The sequence below is a fragment of the Oncorhynchus mykiss genome, chromosome 9, assembly GCF_057628025.1.
Source record: "Oncorhynchus mykiss isolate SJ-2025 chromosome 9, ASM5762802v1, whole genome shotgun sequence".
In the NCBI taxonomy this organism is placed as follows: domain Eukaryota; kingdom Metazoa; phylum Chordata; class Actinopteri; order Salmoniformes; family Salmonidae; genus Oncorhynchus; species Oncorhynchus mykiss.
This window is the reverse complement of record NC_143030.1, coordinates 39,180,097-39,198,313: the sequence shown is the minus strand read 5'-3', so window position 1 is coordinate 39,198,313 and position 18,217 is coordinate 39,180,097. Positions and strand designations below refer to the sequence as shown.

Sequence of the window (18,217 nt, the reverse complement as noted above, 5' to 3'; positions counted from 1 at the left end):
TATCTTCTGAATAAACTCTTAAAGACCTGGTAATCTTCTACATCATTAGCAGTCATTATTTAATCGTCACCTTGTTTAGTCTCATCTGAAAGTTGTAAATTCTTGGTTATCTTCACGAAAGCTGGCTAACAAGTTGAATCAGCAAAACATAATTGGGTTTAATTATTTATTTACTAAATACCTAACTAATCACACAGAATTACATATACACAGAATGAATCATACATTGATTTCAAATTATGTCGTAAAGGAAAACGTCCCTAGCGGACAGAACAGATATTATGGCTGGTTACAAAAATAGAGGTGGTTGGATTTAAATGAAGGAGCGGGAAGACTGAGGAACAGAGGGAGAAGCTATGTCTCTATCGGTCCGTTGGCAGCTATGCTGTAAATACAGTATCTTATGCATTCTAAATTACCGCCCATTTGAAAAAGGAAAATGAAATAAATATTTACTCTGAGCTGCACTTCGGTAGGTTGATTGTAGATGCTGGCCGTGTTGCCCAACAGAGATCTTCCTTGTCCTCTGAAGAATGTCTCTGGTGGTAAACTGGATACTTGGTAGTATTGTGTTGTTTGTTAGGGCAGATACTTTATCTGTCCTTTCCTAGCCCACGTTTACAGCTGCTGTTGCTAACTCAACAACTAGGATGTCTCACTTCTTTAGTAAATAAGAGTTCATACCATTCTCAACCAAAACTCACGCTGAGCTTGGCCTAGTTCTGTAGTTGACATGTTAGTATTTTTAACGTATGGACCGTCGTCCTATCGTCCTCTGAACAGAAAGGTACATTTTCGTCAAGGGCTTTATATAGGTGGGGAGAGAAGGGTGTGTTTCATAGTTTATAACCAATGTCTCTTACTGAGTGAGCAGAGCTTTAACCTTATGAAAACCCAATTCTTGTAACGGCTTTCTTCTATCTCCTCCTCTGACGAGGAGGTGTAGCAAGGATCGGACCAAAATGCGGCGTGTAGGTTGCGATCCATGTTTATTTAAACTGAAGCAACACGAATCTAAATACAAACACTACAAAACAATAAACGTAACGAAAACCGAAACAGCCTAATACTGGTGCATATACACACAGAACAAGGACATCAAGACACTAAGGACAATCACCCACGAAACACCCAAAGAATATGGCTGCCTAAATATGGTTCCCAATCAGAGACAACGATAAACACCTGCCTCTGATTGAGAACCACTTCAGACAGCCATAGACTTCACTAGAACACCCCACTAAGCTACAAACCCAACACACCACATACAAAAACCCATGCCACACCCTGGCCTGACCAAATAAATGAAAATAAACACAAAATACTTCGACCAGGGCGTGACAGAATCCCCCCCCCAAGGTGCGGACTCCCGGACGCACACCAAAAACCATAGGGAAGGGTCCGGGTGGGCGTCTGTCCATGGTGGCGGCTCCGGCGCGGGACGTGGACCCCACTCTATCAAAGTCTTAGTCCCTCCTCCTCGCGTCCCTGGATAGTCCACCCTCGCCGCCGTAGTAGCCGTAGTAGTCCTCACCCAGAACCCCACTGGACTGAGGGGCAGCTCGGGACTGAGGGGCAGCTCGGGACTGAGGGGCAGCTCGGGACTGAGGGGCAGCTCGGGACTGAGGGGCAGCTCGGGACTGAGGGGCAGCTCGGGACTGAGGGGCAGCTCGGGACTGAGGGGCAGCTCAGCACTGGGAGGAAGCTCAGCACTGAGAGGAAACTCAGGCAGGTAGTTGGATCCGGCAGATCCTGGCTGGCTGGCGGTTCTGGCAGATCCTGGCTGACTGGCGGATCCGGAAGAGTCTGGTTGACTGGCAGATCTGGAAGAGTCTGGTTGACTGGCAGATCTGGAAGAGTCTGGCTGACTGGCAGATCTGGAAGAATCTGGCTGACTGGCAGATCTGGAAGAGTCTGGCTGACTGGCAGATCTGGAAGAGTCTGGATGACTGGCAGTTCTGGCTGCTCCATGCTGACTGGCTGCTCAATGCTGACTGGCTGCTCTGGCTGCTCCATGCTGACTGGCTGCTCTGGCTGCTCCATGCTGACTGGCTGCTCCATGCTGACTGGCGACTCTGGCTGCTCCATGCTGACTGGCGGCTCTGGCTGCTCCATGCTGACTGGCGGCCCTGGCTGCTCCATGCAGACTGGCAGCTCTGGCGGCTTCATGCAGACTGGCAGCTCTGGCGGCTCCTTGCAGACTGGCGGCCCTGGCGGCTCCTTGCAGACTGGCAGCTTTGGCGGCATCCTGCAGACTGGCAGCTCTGACGGCTCCTTGCAGACTGGCAGCTCCATGCAGACTGGCAGCTCTATGCAGACTGGCAGCTCCTTGCAGACTGGCAGCTCCTTGCAGACTGGCAGCTCCTTGCAGACTGGCAGTTCTGAACAGGCGGGAGACTCCGGCAGCGCTGGAGAGGAGGAAGGCTCCAACTGCGCTGAACAGGCGGGAGACTCCGGCAGCGCTGTAGAGGAGGAAGGCTCTGACAGCGCTAGATAGGCGGGAGACTCCGGCAGCGCTGAAGAGGAGGAAGGCTCTGGCAGCGCTGGACAGGCGAGGCGCACTGTAGGACTGATGTGTGGTGCTGGCACTGGTGGTACTGGGCCGAGGACACGCACAGGAAGCCTGGTGCGGGGAGCTGCTACCGGAGGGCTGGGGTGTGGAAATGGTACTGGGTAGACCGGACCGTGCAGGCGCACTGGAGCTCTTGAGCACCAAGCCTGCCCAACCTTACCCGGTTGAATGGTCCCGGTCGCCCTGCCAGTGCGGCGAGGTGGAATAGCCCGCACTGGGCTATGCAGGCGAACCGGAGACACTGTGCGCAAGGCTGGTGCCATGTAAGCCGGCCCAAGGAGACGCACTGGGGACCAGATGCGTAGAGCCGGCTTCATGGCACTTGGCTCGATGCTCACTCTAGCCCGGCCGATACGCGGAGCTGGAATGTACCGCACCGGGCTATGCACCCGCACTGGAGACACCGTGCGCACCACAGCATAACACGGTGCCTGCCCGGTCTCTCTAGCCCCCTGGTAAGCACAGGGAGTTTGCACAGGTCTCCTACCTGGCGTAGCCATACTCCCTGTTAGCCCCCCCCCCCCCCAATACATTTTTGGGGCTGACTCTCGGGCTTCCATCCGCGTCGCCGTGCTGCCTCCTCATACCAGCGCCTCTCCGCTTTCGCCGCCTCCAGTACTTCTTTGGTGCGGCGATATTCTCCTGGCTGAGCCCAGGGTCCTCTTCCGTCAAGGATCTCCTCCCAAGTCCAGAATTCCTTATTTTGTATCTCCTGCTGCCGCTGTTGCTTCTCCTGCCTGTTGACACGCCGCTTGGTCCTGTTGTGGTGGGTGATTCTGTAACGGCTTTCTTCTATCTCCTCCTCTGACGAGGAGGTGTAGCAAGGATCGGACCAAAATGCGGCGTGTAGATTGTGATCCATGTTTATTTAAACTGAAGCAACACGAATCTAAATACAAACGCTACAAAACAATAAACGTAACGAAAACCGAAACAGCCTAATACTGGTGCACATACAGACAGAACAAGGACATCAAGACACTAAGGACAATCACCCACGAAACACCCAAAGAATATGGCTGCCTAAATATGGTTCCCAATCAGAGACAACGATAAACACCTGCCTCTGATTGAGAACCACTTCAGACAGCCATAGACTTCACTAGAACACCCCACTAAGCTACAAACCCAACACACCACATACAAAAACCCATGCCACACCCTGGCCTGACCAAATAAATGAAAATAAACACAAAATACTTCGACCAGGGCGTGACAATTCTCTCATTTGGAAGCTAAAATTACATTTAATCTTTTCACCATATTTAAACATTTAAATTGCACAATAATTCCACGTGAATCTCATAACTATAATGTGTAGACTTTCCAAGATACAGTTTATATCATCCTATCATTAGTAAGAATGTCTCAGACGCCAACTGATCTGGCATCATATTCATTAAGTACCAACGCATATTTTCAACTGGTTGGATTACCGAAATATGGTTCCTTTCCCCCCACCTTTTGATGTTCCCAGACTCGATATGTTTAACAAAGGCTTTTCAAGAGTCCTTCTGTAGAGTCAAGAGAGAGGAAAGGGAGAAAGGTATTTATGGGGGTCATAATCTTCCCCCACTCAGGCCAATGTCATGAGAGTGGTGAGATATTCTGTATAGCTAAAGGTAATGTGTCACCCAATTAATCATGAAAATATAAAATTACCTATTACTAGGCTATTCTAAATCAAATACAAATGTTGTAATTGTAGGCTAGCTGTTAAACAACATCATCGCCTAGGCCTATACATTCTCTCCCACTCATGGATCTGCATTTTGGAGTGTAGCATAAGTCCATCCAGTATGCATAATAATACAGTCCACACTCAAAGGCTAAAATCAGTTTTGTTTTATTTTTTTTCCGCCATGTGTAATGTGCGGTAGGACATGTATTGTGTAATGGCAAAATCATAATTTTAATTCAGTTATATTGGCTTGGGCTCATAAGCCTATGCATAAACTCTAATATGTGTACGGGTTATTTGAATTAATCGTCACCTTAGAAAGCGCTGTCCATTTCATTGTATTAGGCTTTGAAACAACCTACACAACCATGTTTTACACGGTTTCAACCTGCTGTTGAACCTCGTTCTTCAAATTGATCATCACAGTGAGTTGAGTTTTAAAAGTATGATAGACCTACTGTTTTGATGATAAATGTTTGATATGATTTTTGATTGCATTTGCATTGTTGTCAGAGTGGTTAGAGGGACCATAGAGCCCTGAGTACTGCGGTCGTGACTCATGACTGCCGGTGTGGCTATAATATGGTCACGGCAACAGCTGTAGTCCTCACACAGCCTGCCACAGCCGCAGAGGGCTTACAAACGTGTGTGTGTGTGTGTGGCGTGAGTTTGTGTGTTCCAAAGCGAGAGACGGGGAAAGAGAAAAAGAGGTAGAGAGAGTATAAGTGTTCATTAAAACAGGTCACATTCACCTAGAAAGCAAGTGCATCCGGGCATTTAATTCTTCCTGTCCTGTGGGATCCAACCTTACACCTGAGAGAAGGAACCTAATATGCCCAGTGAGGCAGAGGAGAACAGAGAGGAGGGGGTGTTCATACCAGATTGTTTAATAACAAGATCTTACCTAACTGAATGTGTATTGATTAATGCAACAGTCATGCCGTAGAATTACATTTCTGGGTGTCAGGTCTGCTCCCTGTTTCACCTCCACTGAGCTCTTGTTGTTGTATGTTTCAGAGCCAGATTGCCAGGAGCAGGAGATTTTCCTGTGGCGGAAGGATACAGGATTTGGGTTCCGCATCCTTGGAGGAAATGAGCCTGGGGAGCCGGTGAGTATCTCTCCACCATTCCTCCACCATGTCCCTTCTCTGTCACTGTTTAGTTTAGATGTGCCAAGGAAAGGGGACATTTTCATATTGAACCACTCCCCTTTACGACACACTATTCACTTATTCACGGCTGATGATTAAACATTCCCCATGCCTGGTAATTACATCCTGTGTTAAACACTAAACAGAGTTATGAATGCATGTTAATGAATGTGTGTTAAAAGGGCAGCTATAGTACTGAACCCTCAATGGTCCGTTACAGCTTCATCACGGTATGTTTCCTGTCAGAGTCCCTGCCTTAGGGCTTTCTTTGTTAGGCTTCAAACACAAACACTTTCACAACACTCATTCTCTGTCAGATCACACTCACACTGTGATGCTCAACCAACTGCCAAGAACTGGCAGCCTCTTAGTCTTCTTTCTCTCTTCCATCTGCATCACTTGTTCTTCCCCCAGTCTCTACCTATAATAGGGAGCAGTAGAAATGTACAGTCTGCTGTCTGTCTGACTGTGAGAGATGACTGGTGCTGTCTGTTAGATGAGGTAGGTCTGCATGCTGGTCTCAGGAGGTTCATTTAGAGAGCTTATTAGGGAAAGTAAGGGCCTTACCCAGAAGCCTTTGGTTCTGTGCAATGTGTTTCTAAGGGACATGAAGAGAGAGAAAGAAAAGTAGAGAAAGGCAGCAAAAGAGAGAGAAAGAAAAAATAATGAAGAGAAAGAGCGAGAGATGAGAGTGAGAAATAGAGATGCTGTAGGCAGCAAGCCTACCACAGAGTAATTAGCAGTTGTTATTTGTGCCAAGGATGCTCCGCGGTACACCCTGTACTAAATTTCCTACAGACGCACACACACTCACCTCCGCCACGCAGTAAGACCAGCCCTATCCATTCTACAGCCTCAAAAGACTACAATGCGCTCTAGGCTTAGCTTCAGTTATGACTAACATGGAACCTGTCATGGAACATAAAAAAGGGATTTATTTAACTGTGCTGTATTGAACATGAACTGCAAGTGAATTACAGGGCTAATGGATTTGTGATACGCTTTGTAGATCTACATTGGACACATAGTGAAGTACGGTGCAGCAGATGAGGACGGACGCCTGCGTTCTGGGGACGAGCTCATCTGTGTGGACGGCACGGCGGTGGTGGGGAAGTCTCACCAGCTGGTGGTGCAGCTGATGCAGCAGGCCGCCAAGCAGGGCCACGTCAACCTCACAGTCCGACGCAAGAGCTCTGGATACGGAGGTGAGGACAGGTCACAGAGACTACACAGGCATATGCACACTCACTCACCCACACACTCACTACCCACACAAGCCTGGGTTCTGGCTGAGACCTAGTGCTTAGTGGCTCATTTAACTATTACTAGCCCATGCCAAATGTTTGATTGTTGTTTGTATATTTGCTGAACACTTTTTTTGTATTGCCTGTCCTCCTTCATCCCCCCCTCCTTCCCCCATCTCTTCCACAGTTTCGAAAGGGGAGGGTGACGTGCCCCCGTCCCCTGCCTCGTCCCACCACAGCAGCACCCAGGCCCCCTCCCTGACGGAGGGAAAGCGGACCCCGCAGGGCAGCCAGAACTCCCTCAACACGGTCAGCTCTGGCAGTGGCTCCACCAGTGGCATCGGCAGTGGGGGAGGAGGTGGCTCCGGCAGTGCTGTGGTCACCGCAGCCCTGCAGCCCTATGACGTGGAGATCCAACGTGGAGAGAATGAGGGCTTCGGATTCGTCATTGTGTCATCTGTCTCTAGGCCTGATGCTGGGACTACATTCGGTGAGTGGGGTAGGCAATTCTACGCTGGGCTGGGTTATGGTGAGCTGGGCTTTGCTACTACCAGAGTGGGCTATGCTGGGTAAAGTTGCAATTTTCTGTTCTCAGGTCTGAGAACCAGTTTTAATTTGTTATGGGTTGAACTGGGTTAAAATGGGTAATAATCTGGTAAAATATCCTGTAATCTGAGCAAATCCTGATTCTTCTGCTTGACTTTACTGTGGTTATTATTCTACAATATTAACAATCTTTTCTGAAAACCAACCCTTTAAGGCTTAACTTACGCATGAAAAGCATATATTAATAAACATCCTCTTGAAAAGATCTGAGGTGATTGAGTCGTAGCTAAGCCTAATGACTACAGAACACTCCCCCTGATGTTATTTAGACAGCCCATTTCCTTGTGTTATCAAAAGTCCCTCTCAAAGTTTACAAAGTGAGACAGGGAAATAGTGATGCCCCAGTGCGTGAAACAACCTGAGTCTGCCAAGCTGCACACTAGTAAACACACAACCCTTAAAGTGCATCAACACCGCCCGCCACTCAGCAACACGATTGATGTCATTTCTTGGGGGTGGAATTACAATATTTTGACAGTCACTACTCATTGTATCCTCATTCCCACCTTCTTTATGAATGGCAAGGGAGTAATTTCTGATGGGAGTGGACTTAATGGTACAGCTCGAGGTCACAAACTCGATAACCATGAGCTTAGGGAAACAGAAATCTCTTTATGTGCCCAGGATAACTGGCTGGCTGATGCTTTATCAAAAACACTATCAACACCGATTCAGAGGCAGAGTTAATACATGGCCGGTTCTGGCTGATTCACTCAGCATGTCATTTAAGTTCCACTGAGCACATTCTATAGCTGTCTGTACTGTTTATGTATGAAGGCAAAATTGTGAAATTGTCGCCATTTAAGGTCACTCCGCCGTCAAAGAGGGATTTTAAGCCAATGTGAGTAAGACCTTTAAGCAGGTTAACATTCACAAGGCCGCAGGGCCAGGCGGATTACCAGGATGTGTACTCAGAGCATCCGTTGACCAACTGGCAAGTGTCTTCACTGACATTTTCAACCTCTCCCTGACCTAGTCTAATACCATGTTTCAAGTAGACTACCATAGTCCCTGTGCCCAAGAACGCCAACCTAACCTGCCTAAATGACTTCGGGTCCGTAGCACTCACATCTGTAGCCATGAAATGCTTTGAAAGGCTGGTCATGGCTCACATCCCATAAATCCTGGACCCACTCCAATTTGCATACTGCCCCAACAGATCCACAGATGACGCAATCCATATTGCATTTCACACTGCCCTTGCCCACCTGGACAAAATCAACACCTATGTGAGAATGCTATTCATTGACTACAGCTCAGCTTTCAACACCATGGTGCCCTCAAAGCTCATCATTTAGCTAAGGACCCTGGGACTTAACACCTCCCTCTGGATCCTGGGGCAACAACACATCCGCCACGCTGACCAACAACACTGGGGGCTGTCAGAGGTGTGTCCTTAGTCCCCTCCTGTACTCCCTGTTCACCCATGACTGCAGGGCCACGCACTGGACTCTAACCCCGCACTCACACATACTACACTGACACACACACACACACACACACACACACACACACACACACACACACACACACACACACACACACAATCACATTCCTTCACATATGCTGCTGCTACTCTCTGTTTATTATCTATGCATAGTCACTTTACCCCTACTTACAGTACATGCCAAGATGGCCAAGATGGCATAGCAGTTCAGACTTATTTTTGTCCTCGTCCTGTCGTGTCCCGTATATATATATATATTTACAACTTTTTTTTCACATACATTTTTAATTTTCCAAAAACTCATCTTCAGAACACTCTCCTGCAATCCGCTTCACCAATTTATATTTATATAAAAAAGTATTATTTACCTCAGATCTGTGATCCTCCGCGAGGCTAGCCAGAAATTAGCCAGAAGCTAGCCGGGAGCTAGCCAGAAGCTGGTCCAGAAGCTACTCTGAAGCTGGTTCAGGGGCTAGTTCAGAAGCTAGTTAGCTTATTTACTGGCTAATTGTTGGTACTCAGCTGACCACGGTTTGTGGTCATCGGCTGTCCTTTGGCTCGAGAATCTATCGCCAGTTTTGTACGGCGCGGTGCAGCGCAGCGCGGCTCGGAGCGGAACATATTGGACCAATTTTTCTCTCCATGTCCCTGGATTTCGGCCGCTGGCTCTGGACGTCCATGCCTGGATCTCACAGCTAGCTAGCTGCTCTCCGTGTGACTTTCGTCGATTCCGGAGCTAACATCAATTGTTCCGGAGCTAGCCAGCTGAAGAGTTCCATCAATCACTCCTGGGCTGCAGTCACCTATCCGGACCCGTTTTGCTGCCTACGCGGAGCCCCACCGGGCCTTCACGGCTGGACTGCCGACGTTGTCTACCCGAGGGAATTGTCCGGCTGGCTCCTCCGGCGCAACGTTGCCTGGGCGCCCATCTGCGGCCTGCTAGCCGTTGGCTATCTTATCGGCTGCTATCTGAATAGACAATCGGATTTTTTATTTAATGTAATTTTTATTTATTTATTTATTTTTCTTCTTGGGCCTCTATAACTATATCTATTGTTTTTATTTTTGTTGTTGTTGTGTGATTTGGATTAATCCCCTTTACCACACGGAAACCCACTAATCTACTGACGGAACGCAAGAGTTGGCTAATAACAGACCTCTATCCTATGCTAGCTTGCTCCTATGCTAGCTTGCTACCGATTTAGCTGTCTAAATCGCCGTGACCCCCAACCAACCTCTCCACTCACTGGACCCTTTTGATCACTCGACTGAGCATGCCTCTCCTTAATGTCAATATGCCTTGTCCATTGCTGTTCTGGTTAGTGTTTATTGGCTTATTTCACTGTAGAGCCTCTAGTCCTGCTCATTATACCTTATCCAACATATTAGTTCCACCACCCACACATGCAATGACATCTCCTGGTTTCAATTATGTTTCTAGAGACAATATCTCTCTCTTCATCACTCAATACCTAGGTTTACCTCCACTGTATTCACATCCTACCTTACCTTTGTCTGTACATTATACCTTGATGCTATTTTATCGACCCCAGAAACCCCCTTTTACTCTCTGTTCCAGACGTTCTAAACGACCAATTCTTATTGCTTTTAGCCGCACCCTTATTCTACTCCTACTCTGTTCATCTGGCGATGTAGAGGTGAATCCAGGCCCTGCAGTGCCTAGCTCCACTCCTATTCCCCAGGCGCTCTCTTTTGACGACTTCTGTAACCGTAATAGCCTTGGTTTCATGCATGTTAACATTAGAAGCCTCCTCCCTAAGTTTGTTCTATTCACTGCTTTAGCACACTCTGCCAACCCGGATGTTCTAGCTGTGTCTGAATCCTGGCTTAGGAAGACCACCAAAAATTCAGACATTTTAATTCCAAACTACAACATTTTCAGACAAGATAGAACTGCCAAAGGGGGCGGTGTTGCAATCTACTGCAAAGATAGCCTGCAGAGTTCTGTCCTACTATCCAGGTCTGTACCCAAACAATTTGAACTTCTACTTTTAAAAATCCACCTCTCTAAAAACAAGTCTCTCACCGTTGCCGCCTGCTATAGACCACCCTCTGCCCCCAGCTGTGCTCTGGACACCATATGTGAACTGATTGCCCCCCATCTTTCTTCAGAGCTTGTGCTGCTAGGCGACCTAAACTGGAACATGCTTAACACCCCAGCCATCCTACAATCTAAACTTGATGCCCTCAACCTCACACAAATTATCAATGAACCTACCAGGTACCTCCCCAAAGCCTTAAACACAGGCACCCTCATAGATATCATCCTAACCAACTTGCCCTCTAAATACACCTCTGCTGTTTTCAACCAAGATCTCAGCGATCACTGCCTCATTGCCTGCATCCGTAATGGGTCAGGGGTCAAACGACCTCCACTCATCACTGTAAAACGCTCCCTGAAACACTTCAGCGAGCAGGCCTTTCTAATCGACCTGGCCGGAGTATCCTGGAAGGATATTGATCTCATCCCGTCAGTAGAGGATGCCTGGATATTTTTTTTTAAATTCCTTCCTAACCATCTTAAATAAACATGCCTCATTCAAGAAATTTAGAACCAGGAACAGATATAGCCCTTGGTTCTCCCCAGACCTGACTGCCCTTAACCAACACAAAAACATCCTATGGCGTTCTGCATTAGCATCGAACAGCCCCTGTGATATGCAGCTGTTCAGGGAAGCTAGAAACCATTATACACAGGCAGTTAGAAAAGCCAAGGCTAGCTTTTTCAAGCAGAAATTTGCTTCCTGCAACACTAACTCAAAAAAGTTCTGGGAAACTGTAAAGTCCATGGAGAATAAGAACACCTCCTCCCAGCTGCCCACTGCACTGAAGATAGGAAACACTGTCACCACTGATAAATCCACCATAATTGAGAATTTCAATAAGCATTTTTCTACGGCTGGCCATGCTTTCCACCTGGCTACTCCTACCCCGGTCAACAGCACTGCACCCCCCACAACAACTCGCCCAAGCCTTCCCCATTTCTCCTTCTCCCAAATCTGCTCAGCTGATGTTTTGAATGAGCTGCAAAATCTGGACCCCTACAAATCAGCCGGGCTAGACAATCTGAACCCTTTCTTTCTAAAATGATCTGCCAAAATTGTTGCCACCCCTATTACTAGCCTGTTCAACCTCTCTTTCGTGTCGTCTGAGATTCCCAAAGATTGGAAAGCAGCTGCGGTCATCCCCCTCTTCAAAGGGGGTGACACTCTTGACCCAAACTGCTACAGACCTATATCTATCCTACCATGCCTTTCTAAGGTCTTCGAAAGCCAAGTCAACAAACAGATTACCGACCATTTCGAATCTCACCATACCTTCTCTGCTATGCAATCTGGTTTCAGAGCTGGTCATGGGTGCACCTCAGCCACGCTCAAGGTCCTAAATGATATCTTAACCGCCATCGATAAGAAACATTACTGTGCAGCCGTATTCATTGATCTGGCCAAGGCTTTCGACTCTGTCAATCACCACATCCTCATCGGTAGACTCGACAGCCTTGGTTTCTCAAATGATTGCGTGGTTCACCAACTACTTCTCTGATAGAGTTCAGTGTGTCAAATCGGAGGGTCTGCTGTCCGGACCTCTGGCAGTCTCTATGGGGGTGCCACAGGGTTCAATTCTTGGACCGACTCTCTTCTCTGTACACATCAATGATGTCGCTCTTGCTGCTGGTGAGTCTCTGATCCACCTCTACGCAGACGACACCATTCTGTATACTTCTGGCCCTTCTTTGGACACTGTGTTAACAACCCTCCAGGCAAGCTTCAATGCCATACAACTCTCCTTCCGTGGCCTCCAATTGCTCTTAAATATAAGTAAAACTAAATGCATGCTCTTCAACCGATCGCTACCTGTACCTACCCGCCTGTCCAACATTACTACTCTGGACGGCTCTGACTTAGAATACGTGGACAACTACAAATACTTAGGTGTCTGGTTAGACTGTAAACTCTCCTTCCAGACCCATATCAAACATCTCCAATCCAAAGTTAAATCTAGAATTGGCTTCCTATTTCGCAACAAAGCATCCTTCACTCATGCTGCCAAACATACCCTTGTAAAACTGACCATCCTACCAATCCTCGACTTTGGCGATGTCATTTACAAAATAGCCTCCAATACCCTACTCAACAAATTGGATGCAGTCTATCACAGTGCAATCCGTTTTGTCACCAAAGCCCCATATACTACCCACCATTGCGACCTGTACGCTCTCGTTGGCTGGCCCTCGCTTCATACTCGTCGCCAAACCCACTGGCTCCATGTCATCTACAAGACCCTGCTAGGTAAAGTCCCCCCTTATCTCAGCTCGCTGGTCACCATTGCATCTCCCACCTGCAGCACACGCTCCAGCAGGTATATCTCTCTAGTCACCCCCAAAACCAATTCTTTCTTTGGCCGCCTCTCCTTCCAGTTCTCTGCTGCCAATGACTGGAACGAACTACAAAAATCTCTGAAACTGGAAACACTTATCTCCCTCACTAGCTTTAAGCACCAACTGTCAGAGCAGCTCACAGATTACTGCACCTGTACATAGTCCACCTATAATTTAGCCCAAACAACTACCTCTTTCCCTACTGTATTTCATTTATTTATTTATTTTGCTCCTTTGCACCCCATTATTTTTATTTCTACTTTGCACATTCTCCCATTGCAAATCTACCATTCCAGTGTTTTACTTGCTATATTGTATTTACTTTGCCACCATGGCCTTTTTGCCTTTACCTCCCTTATCTCACCTCATTTGCTCACATCGTATATAGACTTGTTTATACTGTATTATTGACTGTATGTTTGTTTTACTCCATGTGTAACTCTGTGTTGTTGTATGTGTCGAACTGCTTTGCTTTATCTTGGCCAGGTCGCAATTGTAAATGAGAACTTGTTCTCAACTTGCCTACCTGGTTAAATAAAGGTGAAATAAAAAAATAAAAAATAAATAAATGTACAGTACCAGTCAAAAGTTTGGACACACCTACTCATTCAAGGGTTTTTCTTTATTTTTACTATATTATACATTGTAGAATAATAGTGAAGACATCAACACTATGAAGTGGTGAGGACCGTCACAGGAAAGGAAGACTTAGAGTTACCTCTGCTGCAGAGGATAAGTTCATTACAGTTAACAGCCTCAGAAATTGCAGCCCAAATAAATGCTTCACAGAGTTCAAGTAACAGACACATCTCAACATCAACTGTTCAAATGAGACTGCGTTAATCAGGCCTTCGTGGTCGAATTGCTGCAAAGAAACCACTACTAAAGGACACCAATAAGAAGAAGAGACTTGCTTTGGCCAAGAATTACGACCAATTATACCAGTGAAAATCTGTCCTTTGATGTGAGATTTTTGGTTCTAACTGCCGTGTCTTTGTGAGACGCAGAGTAGGTGAACGGTTCATCTTCGCATGTGTGGTCCCCACCGTGAAGCATGGAGGAGGTGGTGTGATGGTGTGTGTGGGGGGCCACACAGCATTCTGGAGCGATTCGCCATCCAACCTGGTTTGCGCTTAGTGGGACTCCTTCGTATGAGGGAACTCCTTCAAGACTGTTGGAAAAGCATTCCAGGTGAAGCTAGTTGAGAGAATGCTGAGAGTGTGCAAAGCTGTCATCAAGACAGAGGGTGGCTTCTTTGAAGAATCTCAAATATAAAATATATTTGTTTAACACTTTTTTGGTAACTACATGATTCCACTATGTGTTATTTCATAGTTTTGATGTATTCACTACTATTCTACAATGTCGAAAATAATACAAATATAGAAAAACCTTTGAATGAGTAGTTGTCCAAACTTTTGACTGGTACTGTATATATTACTTCAATTCAAAATTAATGTTTTGTTAGCTACTGTGCAGTGCAATGGACCCAGTTCCATTGATCCTCTGAGCTATAGTTGAAGCCCCATAAAATAGAAGGTAGAAGTAGAGGTTGTTTACGTATCATTTATACAAGCAGGAGATATCCCACTGACACTTGATGTCTTTCTTTATGAGCGACCTGAATGTGCTCATCTGCACTGTCTGCAGCTGGATCCTCAGACTCAGTGACACTTCTGTCTCAACTGTCTCTGGTTGTGTCTCAAATTATACCAGATATTCTCCATGTAGCGCACTACTTCTGGCCAGACCCCTATATTCTCCATGCAGTGCACTACTTCTTGCCAGACCTCTATGTTCCCCATGTAGTGCATTGCTTCTGACCAGACCAGAGCCCCATGTGGGTATCATTTGAGAGTTTCTTCCCGTCTCATTGTGGGGATGGGATGAATTAATGTGCTGATGGAGATGCTTCTCTACCAGATCTCCCCGACCGCCAGTGGAGGTCCAACATAGAGAGAGACATAAGAGTAAATATTGATATTATTAATATTAAATAGTGCACCTCCATCCATTTGTGATCAATCTATGGATTATTCTTTTGCCTGAGAGGGCCATAGATGTTTGGGTATTGTGACGGACAAAGAGCTTTGCACTGGCTTTATCCCTCTCCCATACATCATACTATGCAAACCCCTTTTCTCCCTCCAGCCCATCCCACCATTGTGAGCTGCTGTGCGCTGGTGTTGTGATCAGCAGAATGGGTATTAAATCCTGGGTTTTTGTCACACCCAGTAATGTCCCATATCTCATTATTTGGATAGAGTGGCAGGACACAAGGGCAGTTTTTAATCAAGAAGAAGGGAGGGGAGCTTGACGCACAAGGTGATGTGATAAATATGGATGAGGGAGGGAGGGAGGGAGGGAGGGAGGGAGGGAGGGAGGGAGAGAGAGAAAGCTCCCTAGAGTCTGTTCAGAGCTGCTCTGTAAACAAGATGTGCTATATTGAACGCTGTCACTCAGCTTGTATTGCTTTGCTTGTGTAGCACGCAGTATGCAAACAGTCCCATGAAATGCTAGCATGTCTCTGTCTGTAGCCTCTCTGATAAAGTGTGCATTCTCTCTTGACATAGGTGAGAAGCCTGAGATTTCTGAGTATCACTCTTTAGTAATACATCTCGTTCTCTGAGCCGTTACAAGGGTCAGAAACCAAATGACACGTCCAGCATCTAACCACTCCGCTGTGGCAAAGGCTGCATCCTCCCCAGTGGTCCCTGGTGCTGAGGGGAAGGGGAAGACAGTCGTAAGGCCATGTCAAGGTCATTGATAGCCTGCTGAGCAGGGGCCACAAAGGGCCCTGACCAGTTCCAGGTGATTTAAGTCCCAATGATTAACGCATCAGGGGAGCAGTGGATGACAGCAGAGGCAAAAACAGAGTCCATGAATTCCTTAATGACCACACAATATAAGTCTGTCCACCACTAGGGATGTAAGCTGTGATCCGGATGCATACTCCGTGATTGCACCAAGTTTCCAGTGCCACGGTTGGCTGGGTGAATGGCCTATGGTGATTTGGATGATTTAAAAACCTCTTTGGGCTAGACGTGCCGCTAGCGACCCACCTCGATAACATCCGGTGAAATTGCAGAGCGCGAAATTCAAAATACAAAAATCATAATATTAAACATTCATGAAAATACAAGTGTCATACATCATTTAAAAGCTTAACTTCATGTTAATTCAGCCGTTTTGTCAGATTTTAAAAAGGCTTTACGGCAAAGGCATACCTTGCGATTATCTGAGGACAGCGCCCACGTATAAAAGCATTAAAAACATTTTCCAAACTAGCAGAGGCGTTACAAAGTCAAACATTGTTTCTAATCAATACTCAGGTACCCTAATATGTAAATAAACAATCAAATTTAAGACGTAGAGTAGTGTGTTCAATACCGGAGATAAATAACGAAGTGCACGCCCTCATCCACGGACACCACAACACTACAGTCAAAATGAGAGCCACCTTGAAAAACTACAAATTCGAGCTCATTTTTCGAAAAACAAGCCTGAAACCCTTTCTAAAGACTGTTGTCATCTAGTGGAAGCAATAGGAACTGCAATCTGTGAGGATTTCCTTTGATTTTCCCATAGACAGGCATTTCAATGGGTGGTCACAACAACAACAAAAAATTCTGGATGGATTCTCCATGGGTTTTCGCCTGCCATATCAGTTCTGTTATACTCACAAACATTCAAACTGCAGGGTGTTTTCTATCCTATGCTACCAACTATATGCATATCCTAGCTTCTGGGCCTGAGTAACAGGCAGTTTACTTTGGGCACGTCAGTCATCCGAACTTCCGAATACTGCCTCCTAGCCCTAAGAAGTTTTTAACTCTTTGCCTTCTTTTCTCTCTTTTTTTCCTTCCCTTTCTTTTCTCATAATCAAATTACATAATCAATAACCAAATCACACAAACACACACACTACACATTAACATCAAAGCTGGCAATGCATGTGTGGCCATGCCCCACAAAATAGGGCGCATCATCGAGGGGAGCCCTGCGGACCGCTGTGGGAAGTTGAAGGTGGGCGACCGCATCTTGTCCGTCAACGGCTGCTCCATTACCAACAAGTCCCACTCGGACATCGTCAACCTGATCAAGGAGGCCGGGAACACAGTCTCTCTGAGGATCATTCCTGGTGATGGTAAGACTTTGAGGCTTTCTGTTTTATAATGCAGTAGGGAGGTGACTTATTCATAGTTCTAGTTGGAGTCAATGGGCATCACTGCTCTGCGCTGGCAGAAGCACTTTCTATCAACCTGGGGAGCTATCTAGCGCTATGAGAGGCCATGCTCCCTGCCCTGGCTTCAAACTGGGAGAGGGTTGGGACTGTGAATGAGTAGGGAGGTGATGCCACTAGATATGTATCTCTAGTCAGTTTTACCTTTCCCCCCTTTTATGGTTAAGGTTAGAATTTGGGGAGGGCAAGCTGATAAGTATGTGTGTGTTGATTGTACAGTGTATAATAGGCAGACTGATAATGTCATTTGGATGTACTGCGTTCTCCCAGTTTGGTAATAGCTGCCATTTTGAAATGAATAGATGATCAACTCAGTGAAATGTGTTTTCTGTGTAATCACTGTTTCCTATCAGTGTTAATCTCCTCAGTCTGGATGGAACAAGGTGGCAGGAAATGCATACGTAATACTGGTTTTGGCAGGAACAGGCTGTGACAGGAAATTGGCTCTATCCCCATGAGTAGGAATGTGTTGAGTTGTGCCATGTCCCAGAACAACAATACAGCCAGCCCCTAGAATGGCCTGTCATTGGCTGAGAGACTTGTGGACCAATGAGCTGTGTGTGCGTGTGCGTGTGCGTGTGCGTGTGTGTGTGTGTGTGCGTGCGCGTGCTAGGTTTGCTGCTCTGCCTCTAAAGGGCTCTCCAGAAAAGCTGGTAAAATGTAGCTTCATTAAGATGGGAGGAGAGCCAGGCGCACACACACACAAAGGAGGAGAAAATGCAAAACCAGTCATTAAATAAAGCATGGCAGTTTGTTTTAACGACCACAATGATAGCATCTATTTATAGCCTACTGTTTTCTCTCATGGTAGAACAACTCTAGATAGAACCCATGCAGCCACAACCTTCCCCAACTAGGCTGTGTAATTTTGTGT

At 46.5% G+C, this 18,217-nt stretch overlaps 1 protein-coding gene across 50 annotated transcripts in view; it reads left to right on the top strand.

Moving 5' to 3' along the window:
* The window catches only part of LOC110531155 (membrane-associated guanylate kinase, WW and PDZ domain-containing protein 1), a 314,347-nt gene that overhangs the window by 286,011 nt on the left and 10,119 nt on the right, over nt 1–18,217 (top strand). For all 50 annotated transcript variants that reach the window (XM_090184134.1, XM_090184132.1, XM_090184131.1 and 47 more), the window contains 4 exons: nt 5,271–5,362; nt 6,414–6,609; nt 6,836–7,138; nt 17,044–17,247. In XM_090184134.1, coding sequence (XP_090040260.1) covers nt 5,271–5,362; nt 6,414–6,609; nt 6,836–7,138; nt 17,044–17,247 — 795 coding nt within the window. The remainder of the gene's footprint in view (nt 1–5,270; nt 5,363–6,413; nt 6,610–6,835; nt 7,139–17,043; nt 17,248–18,217) is intronic.